Genomic DNA, 23,866 nt, shown 5'->3' on the forward strand with positions numbered 1-23,866 from the left:
GTGATTCTGTGTGATTCTGTGACTGGGTGCCACCCTCAGAAGAGGCAGCCGCTGGGGTGTGGAGAGCCACCTTTGCTCGTCCTCCCAAATATGGGACCAGCCACGGTCCTTTCCCCCACTCAGGGGATGAGGGTAGCCCTGGAATCGGCACTTGTGAGAAATAAACGCCCGCCTTCTCCTCCATTGCGTTAAGGTGAGCGAGGCAGCACTCCCTGCTCCCAAACCGCTCGGGGCAGCGAACGGGCGGCGGGCGAAGTCTCGCGAGAAGACGCCCAACGGCCGCTGTAGCGGCCGTTGGGCGGCTTCTCGCGAGACTTCGCCGGCCGTCCGCAGCGGCGCTGCCGCCGCCATGGAGCAGCCGCTGAGCAGTCCGCCGGGGGTGTCCGCTATTCTGGCGGTAAGGAGGGAGCTGGGGCCGGGCTGTCTGCCCGCCCGGGGAGAGGGGAAGGAGACAGCGGCTGCTGTGTGTGTCTGTGCCCCGAAGAGCCCGTGCAGGGTTTGCTCGTTCCTTCCTCAGCGTGCCACAGCGCGGGCTGCTTGAGCGCGGTCCGTGACTGAAATCGGTTGTGGCTTCAGCGCGGGAGGAGGCAAGCTACTCACTCTAGGTGCCTGGCGATACTTCTGCTGTAACCTAATATCATTTTGTCCGTAGAAGACGGACTGGTCCGAGCCCTGGCTGGTGGGGTTGGCGGTTTTCCACGTCCTCTGCTTCCTCCTGACGTGCGTGTCCTTGCAGCACTACCGGGTGCAAATAGGGCACTTCCTCTGCATGGGTGAGTCGTGAATTCGTGCTTCCGTGAGCTCACATTCCGATGACAAACGGCATGTGCATTGTTTAATATTGCCAGATAGTTTCTTTTGGTCTCTTAACGATAACCCTTTTCTTCATATGCTTGCACAGCGCACAGATTTATACTTTGCAGCAGATAAAGTGAGTGCAAGTTAGTATTTCACATAGAATGCCCTGAGTTCGAAGTGACTCACAAGGATCATTGAGCCCAGCTCCTGTCCCTGCATATGACAACCCCACAGTTCGCGCCATGCGTCTGAGGGTGTTGTCCAGTCTCTTCTTGAACACTGTAAGGGTTGAAACCATGACTGCCTCCCTGGGGAGCCTGTTCCAGTGCTCTACCACCCTCTGGGTGAAGAACCTTTTCCTGATGTTCAGCCTAAATCTCCCCTGGTACATCTTCCTGCCATTTTCTCAGGTCCTGTCATTGGTCACCAAAGAGAAGAGATCAGTGCCTGCCTCTCCTCCTCCCCTTGTGAGGAAGCTGCAGACTGTGATGAGATCTCCGCTCAGTTTTCTCTTCTCCAGGCTGAACAAACCAAGTGACTTAGCCGCTCCTCATACGGCTTCCTCTCCAAATCCTTCACCAATTTTGTAGCCCTCTTTTGGATGCTTTCCAGTAGCTTAGTATCTTTTTTTATACTGTGGCACCCAGAACTGCACACAATACTCCAGTGAATACAATCACCTTTCAGCTGGATTCATTTCTGAAGCACGTTCAGCATGTGCACTGCTGACAGCTGTGCTAATGGCTTGAGGAAGAGCAAGACTCGTTTGGTAGGTGGCAGTAACAGCTTCTGTTAACTCAGAGTTTGCCGGACTTCAGCCTGAGAATCCACAATGGCCTGTCCTAGCCAAAAGTGTGTCTGTATTGCTGACTGGCTGAAGATCTAGTAGCTTTGCAGAGGGTATTTAGTTTAATTAAGATGACATGGATTTGGGTTAGATCCATGTATTATGAGCCGTACCTTGGTTCTAGCCATGGGTTAGATTTTTCTGCGAGTTGAGTTTTTTCACACAGTACTTCAGTTCTATGATGCTTGCAGAGTAGTGAAGGAAGAATGAGGAATTGCAAGAGATTTGCAGGCAAGAAAACACTGGAAGACTATGTTTATTTTTTAAATATCATTTAGAGAACTAGCCAAGCTGGGAGAGGACTGCAATATAGTTTTATGTTGTAGATAATCAGAAATAACCAAGGAAATTATGTACTTATCACGTTGGTTTACCTTGGCAGCTGAGCAGCTATAGGTATGTTTATACTGTGAAGTACCTAGCAGAGATAATTCAGATGATGGTAAAACAAAACAGTACTCCTTCATATCACTATTTAATTGCCTTGTGCAGATCACCTTTAGCCACTGAGTTTTTTTACTTTGTTACTTGTGGAAAATGATACAAGGACAAATTTAAAATTTTGTAATTGTATTGCTTTTCTGTTAAACATGTGATTGCACTGATTATTTTTTTTACTGCCTTGATGGCTTCATATTGCATGTAGTTGTTGAGTCAGAATATGTTAGTTTTCACCTGATCGCAGCAGACTACTCTGTTTTACACCTATTCAAACAAAGTTTTTATTTTAACAAAATGCTTATATATAATTAGTACCCTGAATTCAGATAGTAATGTTAGTGTGACACCATAACATATAAAATGATAAGTTAATTCCATAGCGGTTACTGGCATTTCTTTTTACAGAAATAACTTAGAAGCAGTCACCAACAAGATTGTTGGGAAAAATACTGGACTTTTTTTTTTGTTTTGTTTTGTTTGTATGCTGAACTCTTTCTGAAAGCTCAGAAGAGTAGGATTGTATGTTTGCTTGTAATACAGTGGGTGTGTTTTGTGATCACGTTGTACTTCCTGGTAACTATATGGGACATTTAAATCAGAATTGGTTTTATGCAGTTAAATATTAACTGAGTAATTTGATCTTCTCAGGATCAAGGAATTCTAATGTTTGGTATGTATACATCTTTAGTATACATGGCAGAACTGATGACAGTTTATTTTTAAAGGAATACTGAATCTAGTGTTTTTCTTTTTTGTACAGTGGCCTTAGTGTACTGCGCTGAATATATAAATGAATTAGCAGCCATGAACTGGAGGTAATATTTTCACTTTAATTTCGGCATTCAAATGAATGTTTTTCTAAAAATACTATTTTTTCTTACCATTCCTAGAACACATTAATTTAAACAGTCACTCATGCCTCATCAGTAGAATGTGATAGCAGAGGGTCTGTTGTATTGAATACTGTAAAACTTTAGAGCAAAACCATGCAGTACAACATAGTTATCACTTACCTTGTAAGAAAAGATAATATGTACTAGCTAGCGTGTATTTATTGTACTACTTAAAATCTATATTTAAGTGGGTGGTTGGCAAAGTGCAATGTTTAAGGGGAAGAGGATGTGAGCTTTGATTTTTTTTTTGTTTTGTTTTGTTTGTTTTTGTTGGATTTTCTTTGGTAGCTATTTATGTTTAATAAGTTGACATTAAGCACCACTTCTCAAAAATATGACTACTATTTTATATACTTACATATATGCATAAAAAGCATTAATATTTGTCTGTTCTGCGAAGCCTGTGTGCCAGAATTAGACTGATGGCTTATTTTCATAAGCACTGAAGTAACCTTTCCCTGATGTAACTGGAAATTATGTGTTTAACACTACATACGCATCTAAGTCTTTATGTTTAACTTTAGGCATGAACGACCTAAATTACAGCTTCGTTACATTTATTATTTCTCTTATCTTTTTTAATACGAGTAAGCAAAATACCTAAGAAAGTAATGCACATGCTTTGGGATAAGCATGATTTTTGAAGCACGAATATATGTACTATTGTCACATTAGTAAGTTATGGTTGTTTTATTTAGGTTTTATGCAGTAAAACTTTAAATAGTAGTGTTGTAAATAGTCATAACTGATGACACACTGACTGTTTCTTTGTTCTGATTTAATATATACACTGCTGGCCTGCGCTTGGGGATCCCAAGAAGTAGGATGATCTGTACAATGTCCATGTTGAATAGTTAGTACGAAAGTCTAATATTATGTAAACTACACGGAATAAAGCTTCCTCTTTTGTTTGTCTTAATTTATTTCAGGTTGTTTTCTAAATACCAATACTTTGATTCAAGAGGAATGTTTATTTCACTTGTGTTTTCAGCACCACTGCTGGTGAATACTATTATAATTGTGGTATGTATGTATTCATTTATATGGATGCTTTCATTAAATTGATAAGTAAATGTATGTGGATTAGTTAAATTTAATAATTTTCTTACTTTTCAGATCACCTGGGTATACAGAACTTTGAATGTAATGACTGAGCTGAAAACATTACAACACAGAATGAAAGCAGAAAAAGATAAAAAGAAGTGAAAGTGCCTAACACTGTTATTTTTCAATTGCAATAATACTTGTCCATGTAACCAGTCCTTCTGTATGCTTATCCAGAAACCAAAGTGGTTTTGTGTCTGATATTAAGAAGACTTTGCAGCCCATGGCTGTGGACAATGAGGTGAAAGCAAGTACCTCCAATACGTTTGAATTGGCTGTGAAACTGAGAAACTCTGTGAAACTGAGTCTCAACAGGTCTTTGTACCCTTCAGTGTAAGATAGTTTTCCACCATGACCAAGGCTATTAGTATTGGTGAGACAAAATCTTCCAGTCTGTTTCCATTTGCCTATGTATTTTTTAACTGTGTCTTAACTATGTGTTTCTCAAGTATCCAGCCTTCTGCTGCTTAAGCTAATTGGAGCAGTGTTGTGAATTCCAGTAAATGAGGGATTGTATTCAGAATACCTCAGGAATCCATGCTTCTATGAAGCACTTCTTTATCAATCAAGTTTCATACTTCCTATGTGGATTGTGTGCCAGTAGCAATTTGTAAATAAAATTATCCACTGTGTCTTAAATGGTGTTAATTTGTCTTAATTTCTAATCAGATTTTTTCTTTTTTCTCAAGAAAATTCCCATTTTGGTAAAGGCTTGTACTTAATTTGTATAAGTAATTCAAAATGATCTCGGCATTTTTCCAATTTCTATTTCATTATTTTAATGCAGCTACATAAATATCTTTTCTTAAAACTGGATGAAATTTTCATAGTTATTGCTTATTTGTAGAACAGCAGAGAAGGGAAGGAACTTTATAGTGTTCTATGCAATTTTGTTCCTTTTTATGTTTTACTGGTTTTTTAATTAAAAAAAAAGACTGAAAATGAAAAATTAGCTTAAAAATGAAGACTTCCATTTCGCTCAGAGTAATTGGTTTTTATTGGATTAAGGAAATTGAGGGAGGGGAGAACAAACACAATGGAAGACTGTTCAGACGTATTTAGCAAAAGCTGTATCTGGAAAAAGTTAAACCTTTGTGTGGAGATCTAAACTGCTGTCTAAAACGGATGTCATTTAAGATGTAGGAAAGATGAACTTAGACTAATGTGAAGAATAGTAGGATACAAAACCACAGAACACTAGTAAGTTTAAGGTTGTGTGTATTTAGGAAATTAATTTTAAATACTTGAATAGTCTTCGAAACAGTGGAGATATGGACCTGAGAGAGATAAGCAGATGCGTATGCATACACAGTTCGGGAGAGTAAAACTTTCTGCGGGACTTCACAGCATTGTGGAAGGACAGTGGAGCATTTCCTATGGATTGATTTAGCATGGCTCTCCTCACTCACTGCTCTAACAATTACAGACAGCTAGACTACTTTATATTAGCAAACTAAATAGATGCAGGCTTGCTGTACTGTCCCTTAATTGTTCTGTTGCAACTCTTGGTGCAGTGTTGGGCATGGCCAACAGTCACTGCTCCCTGGTAACATCTGTAGTGGTCTGGTAGATAGCATGTGCCTTTTGGAACAGTCTCAGTTTTGAAGGAGTGAATAGTATCTATCCAAATGGCTGACAGGCTGGGACACCTGCCTTCAGGACCAAAGAAGAGGCCTGTTTGATTTTATTGATTCATGTAGTCCTCTCAGGTTGGTTTAGAAAATTCAGCTTTGCTCTTACAATTTGATGTGGAGAGGTATGCAATTTTTCATACATGATCACAAATATTCTCCTGACTTTCCTCTTGTGAACTGTTTTGCAACTGTATCAATGTACGGTTGTTTCTAGTGTCACACACTTAAAAGCTCTAGTACCTCATCATGCTGAGATATTGTCTGTTACCAATTGCCTTTGGCTTCAGAGTATATATGAATTTGATTCTGGTTCAGAGCAGCTAAGGAGCAAGACCCTTGCGATGGAAAACAATGTGCATTATTTAGTACATCCAAGACAAACTTTCCCCAAGTATTATTTCAGTATTTTTTCTTTCTTGCATGAAAGGCTGGAAAAAATGAAAATACCCTCCTCTGTAAGGATGTGAAACTGGTGAGATACAGCAATTAGAACTATCCTTTCTAGCGTAACATAGACAAGATAATAGAAATCGCTTCTTCTGTATTGCCTGATTTTGTATTATTCTTGCTTGGCATGGGATTTACTAGAGAAATTCTCTCTACCTTTGGGGATCCCAAGTGAAATAAAACTTGTGCTTGCTTAAATTCTTTCTTCTTCTTTTCAATGTAGTTGACCTTTCAGACAGTGTTTCATTTTGTGTTGATTACTAGAGTAATTTTGCCCTTTAATATAAGATCCCAGGGTGTTACAGCCCTTTAACAAAGTTGAAGAACAAAGAAACCTGGAGTGTGAGTGCCAGGTACTTAATTTATTTTTAATTAGTGAGTAAAAATCCATTTGAGCTGTATATTGTCAGTTGATTTCTGACACCACTGACCTGCAAGAGCTAGGAGCAGGATAATACTTGGTTTAGAAAGTATCATCGTGATGGGGGGCTTTTTTGTCCTCTTAAAATGTTGCTGAGTGAAAATATAAACAACTCCAAGTTCCAAAATTATATCAATGTTTTTTGAAGGATGAAAATCTCAAAATGTACACTTTGGAATTATAAGTAAATATTGTAACAGTTACATAGGATAAATTTTCACAAACAGAAAAATGTGGTTTCCATATAAATGTTTGTCAGAAAGATATTCCCATTTTCCACATTTCAGAAAGACTCAAACTTTTATCTGAGTTGTCCTTTCACTAACCCTGCCTAAGAAACACTAAGTTTAAAAGCTAAGTTAAAGAAAAAAAAAAAGTAGGTGTCTAACCATAAGAGAAACGCTCAGCATTCAGTAAAGCATGGCTTCATTACGTGACTGGGTGACTGGATTTATGAAGTGATAGTGCAGTAACATAATGTAAGGGCTACTTGCTGACAAACCAAAATAATTACATCTTGAATTTAGAGACTGTTTTGCCTACTCAAATTTTTGTATGTATGAGTGAATGAGAGCCAGCCTTTTCAGGCTGGTGGAATACCTTTGTTTTGCTTTTATTTGGGAGACCCAAACTGAGGTTGCTTGCAAAAGAGTTTCAGTTTGGAACATGCACACAGAAAAGCTGGTAGCTGCTCGGTTAGATCCCTTGGAGTGCAAGACAAGCCAGAGATCATTTGTCACTGGTTCTGTGTATTTTGCTGACAGTGACTGGAATCTTCAGCCTTCCTTTCCACAATAGCCCATGGTGTCAGCCGGCATGGAAAAACATTAAAAGGGAGAAAGTAATATTAACCTGGCAACTTTACCATAGTACCAAGTGCTTTTCTTGCATACAAATACGTGAAAAGATAGATTAGCAGAATTTAGTTAGCAAACTTCCTGAAGTTTGAAGTTGGCCTTGTTCCCTATGGAAGAGGAATAACTGATATGAGTTTCCAAGAATGAGAACTTAAAATTTTCTCTTTTTCCACATCTGCCGAAATGCTGCATCCTTAACTTGGAGTGTATTTTCACCTCTTTTTGGTCCAATGAGTCTCATTATTCTAGACGAAACAGAACAGATACAATAAGGGAATTTGAATATCTGTTCTTCAGGAATATTTGCCAGCTTATCAGATGTGTGTTTTGGACATCCCCATCTCCCACAAAAAACACCTATCTCCCCAAGGCGTGGAAGTACATTAAATTGAGATCTGCATCCTTGTGTGCATTCTAAATAAAGAAGTTTGAAGGACAGTCTTAACTACTTTTCGTCAGTTGGGTCTTAAAAAAAAAGGGTTCTACCATAGAAAGCTATGGTAGATGGTGATCTGCTGTGGCTGTGAATCCTAAAAGAAGGAAGAGTCTGTGAAGAATTGCTTTTTGGATTTTGAGACTCATAAGCTTAAATCTTGAACTCTGTTTTTTATAGAAACTGGGAATGTCAGGAAAAAGAGGAACAGTGATTATTTGTGTGAACAAGACAGAACACAGCTGTAACATAGGGAATGTTCTGTTTCTTTAAATACAGCTGACCATTTTGCTTACTTTTATTGTAAGCTTGATTAAAAATTAGAACCAAAATGTAATTTTTAGCTGCAGATGTATACACCATTTTTATAATTAATACATCAAAGTATGTTTATCTGTTTAGAAAACTCACATATTATTTGTCCACGTTTTAAATATTTTAAATATTTTAAAATATGTTTCAAGAAAACACAAGTATTGATGTTTTCCTGTGCATCAGGGAAGAGATCATTAAAGTTAACCAAACTCGCCACTGGATGTCACTATCTCATATCCAAAAGCTAACTCACAGCTTTCCTTCTGAGTCAGTTCTGTAGAGCTTTTCACCGCAGTCATTCATAAATACTTTGTGCAGCATTTTGGAATGGCCATAAGGCTTGGGCTGTAGCCTCTGAAAGCGTAAATTGTCATCTGAGCTCCAAGATACATCTCCAGTCACTTTCAAATGTTTATTGACACTCTTGCTTTTTACATTAAAAAGTAGTTCTTGTAGCAGTGATGATGTGTGTATATGCTTCCAGATACAGACTGTGGGGGTATATTGTGCTTAAAAGCTTCTTAAGGTGGCAAGGAAGTAAATATGGAGGATCCTGTCTTCAAGCAATTAAAAAGAAGTATAACAACAGAAAACAAAGTTAATTACATTCTTGTGTGAACAATATGCAGGAAAGCTTACTGAAGCAGTCAGGTCCATTAACTGGCAGACCTTATGCACATCTTCCATTTCTTTGTGATTTACCCTCTCTTGCTTAATGCATCGCTAGCAAGTCTGTCCTTAGCATGGTATGTAGATAGCAGTCACTTATAGCCATAACTGAGGTTCTCAGAGTATCACAAGTCACTTCAGACTTTCTCTGCCATCTGGCAAACAGTACTTGGCATGTTAGAAGCCTTATGACTTCATTTGAGAAGCTGTAGGTAGAGAGTTCTCTGCTTGATGTTCTCCTTTGTGTACCAGGTTTTGAGCCTGATTTTTTATTTATCCTTGAAGTTCATCTGAGCTCTGTTTCCACCCACAGTCTCTTCAAGAATACAGATTTCCAGTATCAATGGACCTCAGTCCCCTTTGTGTGATTTATATGCATGCACCTACACAGAACAACCCTGAAAAGATTAGGCAATTATAACTGTCCCGGTTTTGTTAAAACAAGTTTCTCTTTTAGTGAATTTTCCTGTCAGCTGAAGTCTTCTTGCTAACTGCACTTTCCTGAAAGTGTTTTGGTAGACATAGCAATGGAATGCAAGGTGGTTGATAAGGATGGATGTACATCCTGCGAGAGGGGTAACAAGGAGAAGTGAGCTGAAACTGACCAAGTAATTATTCCATCCCATTTACATGATACTTCGTATAAAAGTTTGAGATCATAAGGATCTCGCCCCTTTTCCCTATGGCTGACATTAGGAGAGGGCCTTGCGAGTCGTCCCTGCGAACTGAGGCCTAGTGAATCCAGTTCTGGTTGGCTGCAGAGTCTAGTCCAGGGCTTCCAGGTGCCGGCCCTACCTCTGCTGGAGCAGTTGCCGGGACTTTCAACATTGGTTTTGTATATTTTGTATTATTTTCTCCATTTTATTAGTAGCATTAGTACTTTTTTAATTTTTCCAACTCTCTTCTCTTGGTCCTTCTTTCCCTTCCACTCGCCTGTCCTGAGTGGGAAGAAGCAGGGGGGCTAAAGGGGGAGTGGGGGGGAGAGGGGTTTAACAATACATCGGCCACAGTTTATTGTCACCTGAAATCAAACCTTGGCAATAACCCAGCATGCTTGTGAAATGCCAGCCTCATAACTCAAAACAGATGTGCGTTATGGACCTTTGTTTTGTAGTCTATCTTCTTCTAACCAGTTCCCCTAAATCGTGGCTGTACTTATACCACTGTTTTGCTGCAATACTGGAACAGTGTTGTACTGAATAGGATATATCTCAGAGGACTCAAAAGGAAGGCCTCTACATTTTCTATATTTGTGTTTATTGTTTCATATGAATTTGAACTGTAGGAAATGTTCTGATATAGTTTCACAGGCATTATGAAGCCAGGAAAAAAGCTGTAACTGGTAATATGTTCCACTGCTACAAGCACTGACTTTTAAGTGGTCCCACTGAAATCGTGGTCCTGTTTTCTTTGGCACTATCCAGAGTTAGAACCAGTTGAAACCAATGTCAGGATCAAATGTGTTGCCTCTTTCATCTGAAAATGTTATAATAATTAGCAAGGCATTCAGCAGAACTGATTGAAACAAGACACATTTCTTAAAATGGACATGTTCCAAGTGTCATTTATAGCACACTTGTTAATCCATCCCTGAATCAAAGAAATAAAATCTCAAATACCTTTCCTTCCTTCTGATCCAGCAAAAAACCTGAGAAAAAGGTTCTGCACAGTACTTGAGGGGAGGCAGAAGGAAATTCAGCTGGACTAAGAGGTACCTAGGCTAGGACCCTTCACTGAAATCATTCCTATCTCTCAGTTACAGGATTCGGTAATAAATACACCAAGGCAGTTTGAACTAGCAGAGCAAGATAGGAAGTTTTTAATGTAATTAGGACTGAAACACCTTGATCTTAAGGACCACTAAGGTTGGAAGGGTTTTAGTATGATGCAAACAAGCTTTTACAAATTCTTCAGGTCATTTAAGTAATCATTTTGTGGATTAGGATAAATACACAAACAAAAGTAAAATTGTTCTATTCCTTTGTAGTCTGCAGTAATGATCTACCCAACAGCTCATTAATAACATATCTTGAAGTAGTATATAGTAGTATCTAAAAGACTTGAATCATTTTAGGCTCATAAATGTAAGAGTCATGCCACTGATACCACACTCTTCACCTTGATTTAGGGATTAGTGAGAGTAATCAGCTCCCTATAGCCGCAATGGAGAGAATGTGATTGGTAAGGTTTATACTCAAACAAAAGCATCACAAAAATCAGGAAGCTGAGGTACCAAACAAATAATATGGAAGTCTTCAGCCCTTCATGGCAAAGTATTTTCCAGCAGAATCCAGGGAACTATAAGCTTTTTGGTTGTTTAAATACATTCGATCCACAGCAGTGTCATGAAATGGGATTAGGAATAGATTTAATGGCTTTACTTAGAAGTGTTGATTTTGTAGGTTAATTGATAGTGAGACCTTTTGTAAGTAATCACAGTCATTTTTCTTTGAAAATACAGAGTCAATACAAATAAAACAGTCCAATTGTATTTATATTCTAAATTAGACTAAATTAGACTAATCATTCTATAGTAATTATCAAAAAGCAGGACACAATATCCCTCTGATTAAGAAGAGCTAATTTATAAAAAAAGCTAATGAGACCAATTTCTTTCTAGCAAATTTGTTTATTGATTTTTACCATAAAAAATTATAACTAATTAGTAAATACTGTCCGTTATCCAAGTTTTATGCTTCCCCATATTATAGGAAAAACAAATTTAATGTGCAAAATTAGCTGACTGTTTTTATATGTGAGCAAACAATGACGATTGTAATGGTATATGAATTGCATGTAATTATTTTTGAAACAGAAGCAAAAATATTCCAAAATATTATTAAATGGAGCTTCTTCAGAAAGTGATTCGTCAGTAACTGTTTGATACTTCCAAAAAAAATTTGAAAATGTAGAGAATACATAGTTTACAGGTAAACTATGATTCTCTAAACCATTAACTTACATAAAGTTTATAAAAAGTTAGGCAAGTTTTATATTTGAATGAAATATACTGGAGATCTATGTCAGAAAAGAGAAAGCAAGCTCTTCTCCCAGTTCTGAAGAAACTAATGGAATTTATGAATTTCAAGACATCTACATTGAAAAAAAACATCTAAAAAGACTCTGAAATCACAATTTTGACACTTTAGGTGGAGTCTTTCAGATATTTTTTTTTTGGTAGTATGAACGGTAAGTTGTATCAATATATTTGTGAAGTAAATATTAAAATTATTACACTTAAAGACAACTTGTCATGGTTATATCACAATTGAGAAATATAAAATAATTGCCAAGTAAGCTGAAATTACAGAAAAAAAATGATATTATCACATTTTTCAACTGACAACTTATTTAATTCTTGTACATGCTAATACATATAAATATTGACAAATTCCAGACTGCAATAGCTCAAAAATGACACCAATAATCCTTTCAATTTGAAAACTGAGACCTCATCTTCTCAAATAAAATTACCCTCTTTTAAAAGTCCAGCCGAGGCTCCCTACAAAATGTTGAATGAAAATGCTAAAGGTAAAGCAATTTAATTAAAGCTAATATTCTTTGCATTTCTTTCTTTTAATTTTACCCACCAAATTGTGAGTTAAAATACTACCAGTAAGAATACTATACTCAGTTAAACCACACCAAAATCTTCTGGGTTTATAGTATCGTAACTTATAGTATTATTTTATAGCATATATGTGCCCACTAGGTAGGCACCTATTAATTCAATCCTAACTGGTAACAGGCATTATGATTCAATATCATTAACTCAGTTTTCATAGAATACACCCTTATGGAGTGGTCATCTCATTTAACTTTAATCCAGTTTAGTGTGATACACTATAGCTGTATTAACTTGTCAAAGAAAATATAAAGCGGAAAATATTGTTTCAATTAAATATATAATTGCCAGTATTATGTTTTAGTGAGAAAGCAATCAGTTTGCTGTGTGACCCTTAGAGGGCTCCATTGCTATGTAGTACTGGGAAAGAGGCTAATTTGACATTTTAACGTATTCTGACATCTACTGTAATTCAATTCAGGCCTTATATTAACTCTGTTTACATGGTTTTAACTGTGTGCAGAACCTTCCAAGCTGGTTAAAAGGTCTGATGACGTAGATTTAGGATTGTGAGATGAAGTAGAATGTCTACAAAGCTGTTTTGTATAGATTTACCGGAATTAGTATCATAAATGTGACAGGATTTTCATTTCCCAAATTTCAAAAGCATGAGGACTGGTCCAGAGACAAAATGATTAAATAATGACTTCATAATTTCTCATGATTTTCCAAATGCTTCACTGCCCATCCAGGGTGTCTGTGTGCAAATTACAGCGTTGTGGCACAGCTTCTTCTCTTTAACAAGCTAATATACTTAAAGAGGTCAGGGCAGGGTGTTGTCTCTGAACAACAAATCTCTTATGGGGGAGGAAGCATAAGAGTTCCCCCTTTTCTCCCTTCCAGGGGATTGAGGTGTGACTCAGCTCCTTTCTAGAGGCACAAAAACAGCCAAGAGTAACAACAGGCCTAACACAGGGCAAGCAACACAGATAATAAGTGTTCAATATGAAACAGAAGAAAGAGCATGGATGTGGTAATAGTGAACTCACATCCACATACTAAGTCTAGAAGAAGATGTTATTTTAAAGGCCAAACTGAGGGCTACTACACCAGCTGAGACACAAGAGACCTTGAAAGACAGTTGCAACTTCACAGGTGGTTCTCTTAGGATCCCCGTATGCAGCAAATGGGAAGGGAGATGAAATGGAACTGGAAGTGAGGCATGCATAGAAACAAATGTGGGTGAAATGAGGCATTGAAGTCAGATGTGCCTTCCCTTGTATAGAGTATATTTCTAAAAAAAGCTAATATTTTGAAGGGAAAGGTAAGAAAAAAATTCAAGATAAAGAATAAGCAGAGGAAAAACTGCATGAAAAAAACCCCACAAGATGAGGTGACAAGTGGAGGAAATACGAGAGCAATGGGACGTTTCTACATCTGGGACAAAGACAGCTACGTGAGGGAAAAGAGAAATGGACAACAAAGTAAAAATGACGGTCCTTAGAGCCTGCCAGCTTTCTCTGGGTAGAAACTGGCACATTCCTGCAGATAAAGATACTCTGAAAAGAGCTCCTGTGAGAGGGACCAAAACTACGTTGCTCATGTAAGCCTGAAACTCTTCTAAACCCACCAAAACATGAGAATGAAAACTCTCTTTCAGAAGTAGCAAACACTTAATAAATAGGTCAGTGCTGAGAGTTAAAGTCATTTAACCCCACACGCTGCCTCCAGGCCTCTGCTGAAGAGGGAGATGGACCACAAGATATTGCTCCCTCTTCCTTTTCTTCGTGGATTATTGCATGTTTTTATGTTTCCCTCAGCTCGGTTCATCCAGAGCATGAAGAAATTAGCCATGACCGTTTCAGCTCGCAAATCAGGCAACCACAAAGAGGAGCCTTTGCCAGGATCAGTACTTTGCTCTGCATTTTCAGACTCACCTGATTTGAGCTCTCCGAAGTGAAACCACTGCCAATGTGATGTCTTCCTTGACCGCCTTTCCTTTGCAGTGGAAATGGGACGTCCTGTGTTGCTCCATCTCAAGTCCCTGATGCGTTTCCTTACAACAAACCATGATCTAGTCGCTACAGAATTCAGTGTCAGGAGAATTATTCAGAAGGTTGCTGGTTGACTGTATCCTGTAGCATGCTAAATGACCTACTGAAAAAAGGGAAACTACCTACATTGCTGAGATTCTTTCATAGGCTTGGTGATGATGGACTCTATAAACACAAAAGTATTTTTATGAATATTAGTCTTTATTCTTGAAGAAGGAGTCATTTTTCCAATAAAAGAGATAAAGAAAATAGGGATCCTGGCAAGAATTGGATGTTAAGAGTAAGAAACCAAAATTTTATGCCATCTTAAAGTATTTTTCTAATACTAGTAAGCCTCCTATCTAAAATAGGAAAATAAGATTTTAAAAGTTGAATGAATGACTGTAGTGCTAGTAAGGGGAGAATGGTTTAAGGTGAAAAATATGTATGGGATATATTAAAGTTCCAGCAAATTTAAAAGAAATAGACAGGAAGGAAGGAAAATTATTGAATGAATCATACTCCCTTGGGTAAGAGTGTCAGCAGACTTGAAATCATCATGTTGCATAGGACAAACAGATGAGCAAATTGATGAGTAACTGACAAAAACTTTTTTTTTTCCCTCAACACTGAACAAGCAAACAACTCTTTTTATATAATAAAGATGTGAGGTAATCACTAGCATCTCTCTGAAAGTCAGAGCTATAAAGAAGGGTATAAAAGAGCAGATGGTATGCTATGATGATGGCCTCAACAAATGTAAGCAGCCATACTACTGCAAGAATGTTTCTTAATGAACCGATTTAATCACAGTGGATGGATTTTACCCTTATTGCTTTATAACAGTATTTCTGGCATGCTTTAGCCCATTAGATTTGTCTCAGTTTTCATGATTTGAATTTCTTAACTAGAAGGGTTTAAATTTAAGCTGATCTCTTGATGGGTCTAAGGTCATTTCTATGTTGGGAGAAGGAAGTGTCAACATGTAAGCAGTCTGCATAATCAAGGAGTATTGACTTGGGTCCTAAGCCGACAGTGTAGGCCAGTATTTTTAAAAACTCCTTGAAACTTTATTTGATTTGTATTGATCTTGGTGTCATCTACCAAATTATTATTTTTTTTAGTTCTTTCTTGGTTAGGCAGGGAGGTAATGGACCAGATCTATTTTACTCTGCAAGTTTTTGTGCTTGCTCTCCTACCTTGAGGTGATGACAGCAATTCCCTTCCTCAAGTAACAGTTCAGTTAAGCCTGAAGTTCAGTTTGCACAGAACTAGCAGTAAGGTATTAGAACAATATTACAATTCTAGTGTGAAAAACTAACCATACCCAGAAATAATTCAGTACCGCTAAAGCACTGGTACAAAGATTTCTACAAGAAACAAGATGGACACTGAGGAAAAACAGAAGAAATCAGTGGGAAGTCAATGGGACTACTCGTTTTTATTTGTCTGACTTTTCTGAAAACTTAATATTTTCCTCTCAAATGAGATTTACAGCTTGGAAATATTCATAAACTCTGCACTACAGCGAGATTTCAATACAGTTCTTGTCTTTGAAAATATTGCACTTTATGCAACATATGAACTTCAGATATTATTACCCAAACTGTGATGTGGGAACCAAAGATAAAAGTTTCCCAAATAGAGTGTGAGAGCAGTTGTAGCCTAGCTGCAAAGCCAACTGTTAGTGACAGGGATCTAAGTATAAATGGTAAAGTGATAGAAAGATAGAAGACAAATCCATGTGGCAAATGGTCCAAATAAAAAAGACTAATTGGTAGTTACATCTGACCTGCTTTACTTTGCAAACCCTCCAATTCCTCATGTCAATACACTGAATTGTCTATAGTCCTCATTCTCAAAAAATATTACTATTAAAATAGCGTCTACCTTGACACTTAAATAAAAAGATGAAGTATTCAATGTTCTTTTCTAAGACTGCAGTCTCAAAGGTACCACATTTTCAATCATACCTGTCTTTTGCATAGATTGTGGAATTCCTGAAATCCATTTGCCTTCATTAAGATGTACTGTAAACTATTCATTAAAAATCATTAAAAACCAAAAATACTGAAATAATGCAAAGTAATATCACAAAAATACAGTTATGGATGAAACTTTCTATTTTCTGTTAAAAAGGTTAATAGGCAAATACAAGTAAGACAAATACAGCCTTTCCTTTTATGACACAAAAGGCAGAAGAAGGGTAACAAACTCTTCTAGAGAAGCAGAAATTGGATGAAAGAAATTATAAACCCTCTTTCACATTTTAAATCTTCCCACTTTCATTTGTGAAACATAAATTCCTAGCTTAATGTTCTTGAATGAAACAGCTGCAGAGGTTCTATTTTTAAAGTATGTCTACACAATCTAATGCAGCAATCACAATTCACGTAGACATTCTCAGCTGCATTTAAACCAGCTCCGGGTTTGCTGATAGTGGGGGAACCACACGAGCATATCAAATGAACACTGAGTAGCTGGCAAGTACTCAGGTCTGGGCTGTCACAGAACAAATTGTGACAGAAGCATTTATTCAAAGTCCACTAGCTTGAACTTCTCAGTGGCTACTTTCTCCACTGAAACAAATTTTTAATTTGATACTAGAAGGTATAAAAAGATGATAAGCCCTTCAGATCAAAAAACTTTCAACCTGTCCAGACTTTCAGCCTTCAATGTATTCAAGAGTTTTTGTTTTCAAATAAGCAATGAACTCAAACCCTTAAGGACACTGACAGTTTCAGTGTAAAGAAGCTCTTTTCTCTGCTGAAAGCTGTAAGATGAAGTCTGCTCCATGAAGTTTACCAAATTCTGCATTTAGGATGTCCAAACGTAGTGCCATTTTCTTTCTTCTAGCAGATATTTCCTTCACACTTTAGTCCCTGGGATAAATGTTTATAAAAAGCTATCTTATTTTGGATTCCTATTTTGACTCCAGTTTGAATGGCTCATTATAAGCTATCCCAGCATAATGAAGAATAGGAAACCCTATGAGAGATTCCGACAAGTCTTCCCTCTCCAACCCTCCTTCAACGTGGGAGAATCATCCAGACTAATGAAAACTAACAACAACAAATTGATACCTGACAGAACACATAGAGCTTTGGAGTAAAAGGCATTGTTGAGCTTTTCCTCACTCTCTGTTCATCAGTGTTTGTAGTTTAGGAAAGTGATTGTAGCTTAGCCTTTCTGCAGGTGTTCTCACAGCAGGAACTCTACATCCTGCCACTGGCTGACAGGTCTGGTTCTGCCCACAGGCTCTAAGCAAACTGAAGATGCAGAAAAGGACCTTCGCGTTAAAGCAAAGGAAGTGATCTAGTAAATTCACATATTGCCCTCCACTGTTGCTTTTGAGATCATCTCAGAATTTTATGCCCTTCAGTCCTGGTTTAGAGGAATAATTAGGTTTTCCACTTATTATCATTTATGGCTATGTCCTTCATCTATAAATAAATCAGAAAGCTGTTACACACTGTGGAGTGGACACCACTTGGGCTGTGCAATACTGTTTAGAGTTTGACATTAGAATACTACTTGCCTTTTCGTTGTGTAGGTTATGTTTCCTAATTTTTCAAGATGGTAATTAATACTGATTTATAAAGACAGAAGATGATATTCTCATACCAAGATATAATAGGAAAAAATAATGAAATAATGGCTCTGGTGGATCAGACCAAATCCATTCTGGTGCAGTGTCTCTGAAAGTGGTGAATAGTCATTACTTAGTGAAGTGTGTAAGAACCAAAAAAATCACATGGCCCCAGCAGCTGTCCCCCCCTCCACCTGGTGATTTTTGCGATGAGATATCCTGGTAAGAACATTTGCATTCAGTAGACTTTGATGCATTTTTTTTCCCCCAAGATTTTTTTTTTTTTTTTTTTTTTGTGATAATGCTAATTTACTTGGAGTTGTTCAGAATTTTCCAAGCTTTTAATGACCTCTAATCAACTCTGAAAGCAAAGTGCATGAATATATGTGAGTTTGTATACTGTACATGATACCTGACACCGTGGTCCAGATAACTGGACTATCTGGTCCCTGTTTAAAATGATAGGTAGATGCCAATCTGATTTGTTACCTTATAGCTTGACAAATTCAATATAAACAGATATGGCTACTTCTGTTTTCCTCCTAACTGGGAGTGGATAGAACTTTTGGACAAAGTATATGTGGATACCTGATTGAAACTGATATTATGAAGGTTTTTGTTGTGGTTTGTGGTTTGATTTGGTTTTGTTTTGTTTTAGGAATGAGCTATTTTCAGCAACATTTTTGTTGGTAGAGGTTTTTCAGGTCTAAGATGGAACTGCTGATTAGGATGATCAGACAGATATAATAATAGATGGTCAGAACCTTATGATAGCTCAATAAATGGGACTTTCATTTAGAAAGGGATATAAACAGATGCAAACACCTGATCTGGATTAGACAGCAGCCTGAGAATCACACCAGTGGAATGCACTTACAGGTAGCCTCTTAGATCTTCTTGGGCAGCCTGTTGTTACTATCTCTTCTCAAGGGCCGCTTTAGCCCAAGACAGATCTCAATTATTAGACAATGACAAAACTTGGTTCAAAGTCTAACCTGGTGTGACAAGGTGCACTTGCAGTCATGCCTGTGGGTTCTCTCCAGCCTTGGTGAGTGGTCTAGCCATCGAAATACTCTGGAATGAGCCTCTCTATTGTTTTTTGTCTTGACTGTGAGCATAAATAAAGGCTATATTTTTTTGGAAATGCTTTTAGGAACACTTGAATAAATCTTAAGTTATTTTTTCAATATCGTACTGGAAATAGGTAGACAGATTTTTAATTGGATCACTAAAGAGATTTAAAAAAGAAATAATTGAAAAATATGCTTAAAAATTAGTAGCATTAGTTCGAAAGTTCATAATACTTAGGCAATTTGAGACAAGGAGTCAAGAGAGACAGTAGGAACAATCCAATATTCAAGCTCAGTTATTTTTTTAAGAAGATTGCCATAAAATTTTTAAGAAAAAAAACTGTAGTGCTGCAAAAGCTTATGTACATGCATAATTTTCTTAAATAATCTTCTTTTTTCCCTGAATATAATTATTCACATGCATGGGAATTTGTCAGATGATGACTGTCAATATGTGCAGTAAAATTAACTTTTAACCACATGCATATGTCAAGGAAGGACTGTTGCTAATCTTTTTGTAACAGCTTAAATGATCATTATTCTTTTTGTTGTTGACAGCTTTTTCCTGCTTAACTGTTGAAAACATTTTAGTGTTATATGGTGGCTTTTCTCCAGGTTTACAGTATATTGTTTTCTTGTTGCAAGAGGGAACATTTACATTAACCTTCATATATAGTACTTGACATTTATAGTGCAAGTGGGATTGATTACTTTAACATATGAGAAAACTGCAGCCTTAAAATCTACAGAATATGAGACAATATCATCATGTCCCAATGCATTATTTGCTTTGTACTACTAAATACTCCACTGCTGGTCAGTTTCAATACACTTGATATCTGAAAATTTTACTATGAGATCATATATTGTCTTAATGCACAGGCATTTCTGAATACCCACCGATGTTGTATCTGTTGTGGTGTTATTGTTTCATTTGTGTCAGTTCCACTGTGCAATTTTGCCTGAAACTCAGGCAAAGACATTTATAGTAAAGGTGTTAACAAAAATGTATACATTTTTAAGGTTTAGAATTTTGGTCTGAGTAAGTATATGACAGTTTTGACAAATTCTGAGCTGCTTTTCCCCACCAAAATTGTGTCTGAAATTAACCAGATTGTTTTTCTGTAAAGAAAAGAATACTGGTTTGGGATTTTGTGTAATACTTTGCCTCTTAGAAATGCACAAAATTTGATGTTATTTCCAAAAGCATGAAAGAACAAAGCTTCATATTATACATTAAAATGCTTTTTAAATTGTAACAAAAAAAAAAGTAATCAAATTTTTATGTGAGGGCCTTTGCTTGCATTACCTTAAAAGTTCTCATGTCCTTTAATTATAAAAAAATATGGCAGTTCAACTCACAACTTTTGGGTCAAAGCTATGCCTAAAATTCTCTTACAGTTTGAGGGCAAAACCTGACACACACTTCAGCTGTGATTCTCACAAGGCACATTCCTTACATAGTGAAGTGAGCACCAGCCTCAATGAAGCATAAGATTTCTGCCATCTGTTCTCTTACTATGTCTGCATTTCTTCTGTCCCACCTCCTCATTTCCCCTCACCCCCAAATTCTGATAATAAAATTCAGGTAACTTTCATCTTAACAACAACATCTAGCAATAACCAGTTTTGTTTGTTCTTTTGATTAAAAGAAATTGGATAAGAAAACTATAAGAAAGTAGTTAACTGAAGTTTCACATAATTTGTGCTAGAAATATAAATGAATGTTTTGACTTTAATGAGAGAAAAGTTAGGGAGTCAAAAATCTTGAAATGAGATGACAGAGAAAGTTGTAGCAACACAATGAAATACAGCACCATCAAATCAGGGTAAGAAGGACAGTTGCTCCCGGACACCCTCTAAAAGGTGGGTGCAGCATAGAAGGAGATGTCTTCAGGTCCTATCAGACACTACTCTTGCCCTTCCCACTCACCAGGAGTAGGACCTGCACACCCGGAGTGTGATGATGGAGTGTGGGCAGCAAGTGCTGGAAGAATCTGAGTTCAAAAGGGGTGCTAAAACGTATCACTGATGCCAATATACCATTCATCTTTGCTTAAGAAAGCTTTGAAAATGACTGGTGAGCTGCCTGAATAATATTGGTGTACAATTGATTGTGCTTTATTTGACATACTTTATTAAATCCTAATGCTTTGCTCTTACATGTGATTTTTCTTCAACTAACCTTAGAAACATCTCACAAGGATTAGTAAACATTATTACCTTTTATACACAAAGGCAAAATACACCAAGTCTAAGAATGTAAAAGTTCTGTTTAGGGAGAGAGAGAAAAAGGTGAGGAAGCTGCTTTGCTCAGGTATCAGCAAGCCATTGCTCTCCATCTCCAGACGACCATTAGCACGGGAAGTAAAGGGTCACTTACCCTTTTCCTGAGAGTGTTAGTTAACATTCAACATATCTTGAGGCAAAGAAACACACCACATTGTATAATTAAATGAATTCTAAGTCTCTGAAAAAATATATTACAAAGATGTTAACTGTGACTGCAAAAAAAAACCCTAATCTGAATTATTTTTTCTGGTTAATTGGTGATATGTTACTTAAAACTGTAAGTTTAAATGTGCATGAATAATTAAAAATATATATCACATTTGACATTTTCATATTTAGTAGTATGTAACTATTAAAGTTTAACAAGAAATTAAAATATCTAATTTGCATCTTAACTTCTGTTTACTCTTTAAGAATTGATAAGGATAACAATGTTTAATGGTTTTTCACTTAATTTTATTTGCACAGTTGTTGGAGAGCCACTTTGCCATATTTAATTTCATTGTGTGGAAAAATCCTGATTACAATGGTGTCATAAATACCTCATTTATATTCAGTGTTCCCAATTTTGCTTTTCTGCCAAAATCAGATTTAACTGTAAAATAAAACCAGACTCCTTGTACATGACACTTACCCCAAGGTTACCATTGTTAGACAGTCTAAAAACTGTTTTCCAGCCAAAACCTTTACAACCTTTACAGAATATTGTTTCCTTGTCATGCAAGCTTTTGGCTGTAAGGTCTTAAGATTTTCTGTTCAGTTTTATAATTAATCACCTAAGAATTAACAACACACCTCAGCTAGTGCAACTATCTAGGAACAACGGTTATACAGAACCAAAAATAGTCCCAAGTTCTGTATTTTGTACTCTCTCCTATTCATTTTATTTTATTTTATTTTATTTTATTTTATTTTATTTTATTTTATTTTATTTTATTTTATTTTATTATTAAAAAAAATTAAAGGCCATGTTCCTTCTGGGTCTCTATGAAATATATCTTCTTGTTCTATTTTTATATGATCTTCAACAAACTGTCATCTCTACTGCATATCGTTGTCAGTTTTATATAAACACATCCATTTTGATAACTTCAACTTGTCATAATCTTTTAGAGACAGATGCAGGAAAAGTAGCATGAACAGTATTGTATGATATTAACTACATATAACTGACATACATTTAACCTTTTTATTCCAGGGCATTATTCAAATAAATCTTTGCCAGTTTTAGGAAGAGTTTGCCTTTTAAGACATTTTGTTTTAATTATTCATGACAGTGTATTGTAATACTGCCAGTGTAATGTTTCATTTCTTATTTTAGAAGTGCATCCTACCTAAAAGGTGGAAGTTTGGGTAAGTGGGTAAAATTACAATTGATCAGATGTGTATTGGATTTCCTGAATTTGCAATTACATATTTCTAAAACTTCTGGAGCTAATGAGGAGATAAGAATTTGGGCAACTGAAAAAAAAAAAAAAAATGGCAAATGAGCCTTTCTGGAATGTAGCACTGAATGAATACTAAAATTACATGTTCGTCAATTGTTCAAAATCAATATTTCTCATAGGATAAAGTGTTTACTGTAGATTTGAATGTGAGATTAGAACTGATCCAGTGTCTGGATTTCTTTTTACTGAACACACATATTTAAGATACGTGTATTCGATCCATTAGACACTAGAGATTCTGCATTTATGCATAAGGCATAAGTTCCTTATTTTCTGTTGTTTTAAAGAAGACTTTAATTTAATTTACTTGAAATCTTACATCTCTTCTGACTTAAGTCCAGGAATGGATCCTAACAATTAGTTCAAAAGAACAAAAAATAAAATGGAAGTATGGTATCCTACTTAATATATCTCTTTTTCAATGCTCAAGTTCTTCTCTCAATGACTTAACGAATCAGTCCACCTCTTTTAATCCTACTTTAAGTCACTGACCTGGCCTGGCTAGCTTGCAGCGTCATGCAAAAGAGATACATGTACAACAGCCATTTTATTACTGGTACAGGTGAAAAATGAAGTAAACATTTAAAATATGAATGTTGGAAATCGAAAATGAGATTTTTCCCTCACCTTCTATATTCTTCTAATGAAGTGTCATTTGTACAGCTTCTTTTTCTAATTATAACGTGTTCTTTGTTTTTCGTTACAGAAGCATATTTCTTTTGTAATATTTCCCAATGTTTTGTAATTTTATCAGTTAGCTCCTGATAATATGAAACAAAAGTTACAATTTTCTTGCTATTTCCCTGTCAAAGTTTATCTGCTCTTCTAGAAATCTTATGCTCCTGACCTTTTAAAAAAGCTATCGCTCTACTACTACTGCACTGAGCACAATATTACTTCTTGTATATAGTGGTCTTACTGGGAGGAAAGCAAAGGTGCTAGAAGTTGAAACTGATAGTGATCCTGTAAGAGAGCAAGGATTCCCTGCTAACCTCACTAATGAGAATGGG

The 23,866-nt window shown here is 36.6% G+C and overlaps 1 protein-coding gene across 1 annotated transcript; it reads left to right on the forward strand.

Annotated features, from left to right (window-relative positions):
* The first annotated feature begins 335 nt into the window (after window positions 1-335).
* TMEM18 (transmembrane protein 18) lies at window positions 336-4,500 on the forward strand. Its single transcript, XM_080342139.1, has 5 exons — window positions 336-397; window positions 653-773; window positions 2,847-2,901; window positions 3,909-4,002; window positions 4,096-4,500. Exons 1-5 carry the CDS (start codon window positions 350-352, stop codon window positions 4,183-4,185), a joined length of 408 nt encoding a protein of 135 aa, XP_080198265.1. The 5' UTR covers window positions 336-349; the 3' UTR covers window positions 4,186-4,500.
* The last annotated feature ends 19,366 nt before the right edge of the window (window positions 4,501-23,866 follow it).

The sequence above is a fragment of the Nesoenas mayeri genome (assembly GCF_963082525.1).
Source record: "Nesoenas mayeri genome assembly, chromosome: 3".
Taxonomy (NCBI): Eukaryota; Metazoa; Chordata; class Aves; order Columbiformes; family Columbidae; genus Nesoenas; species Nesoenas mayeri.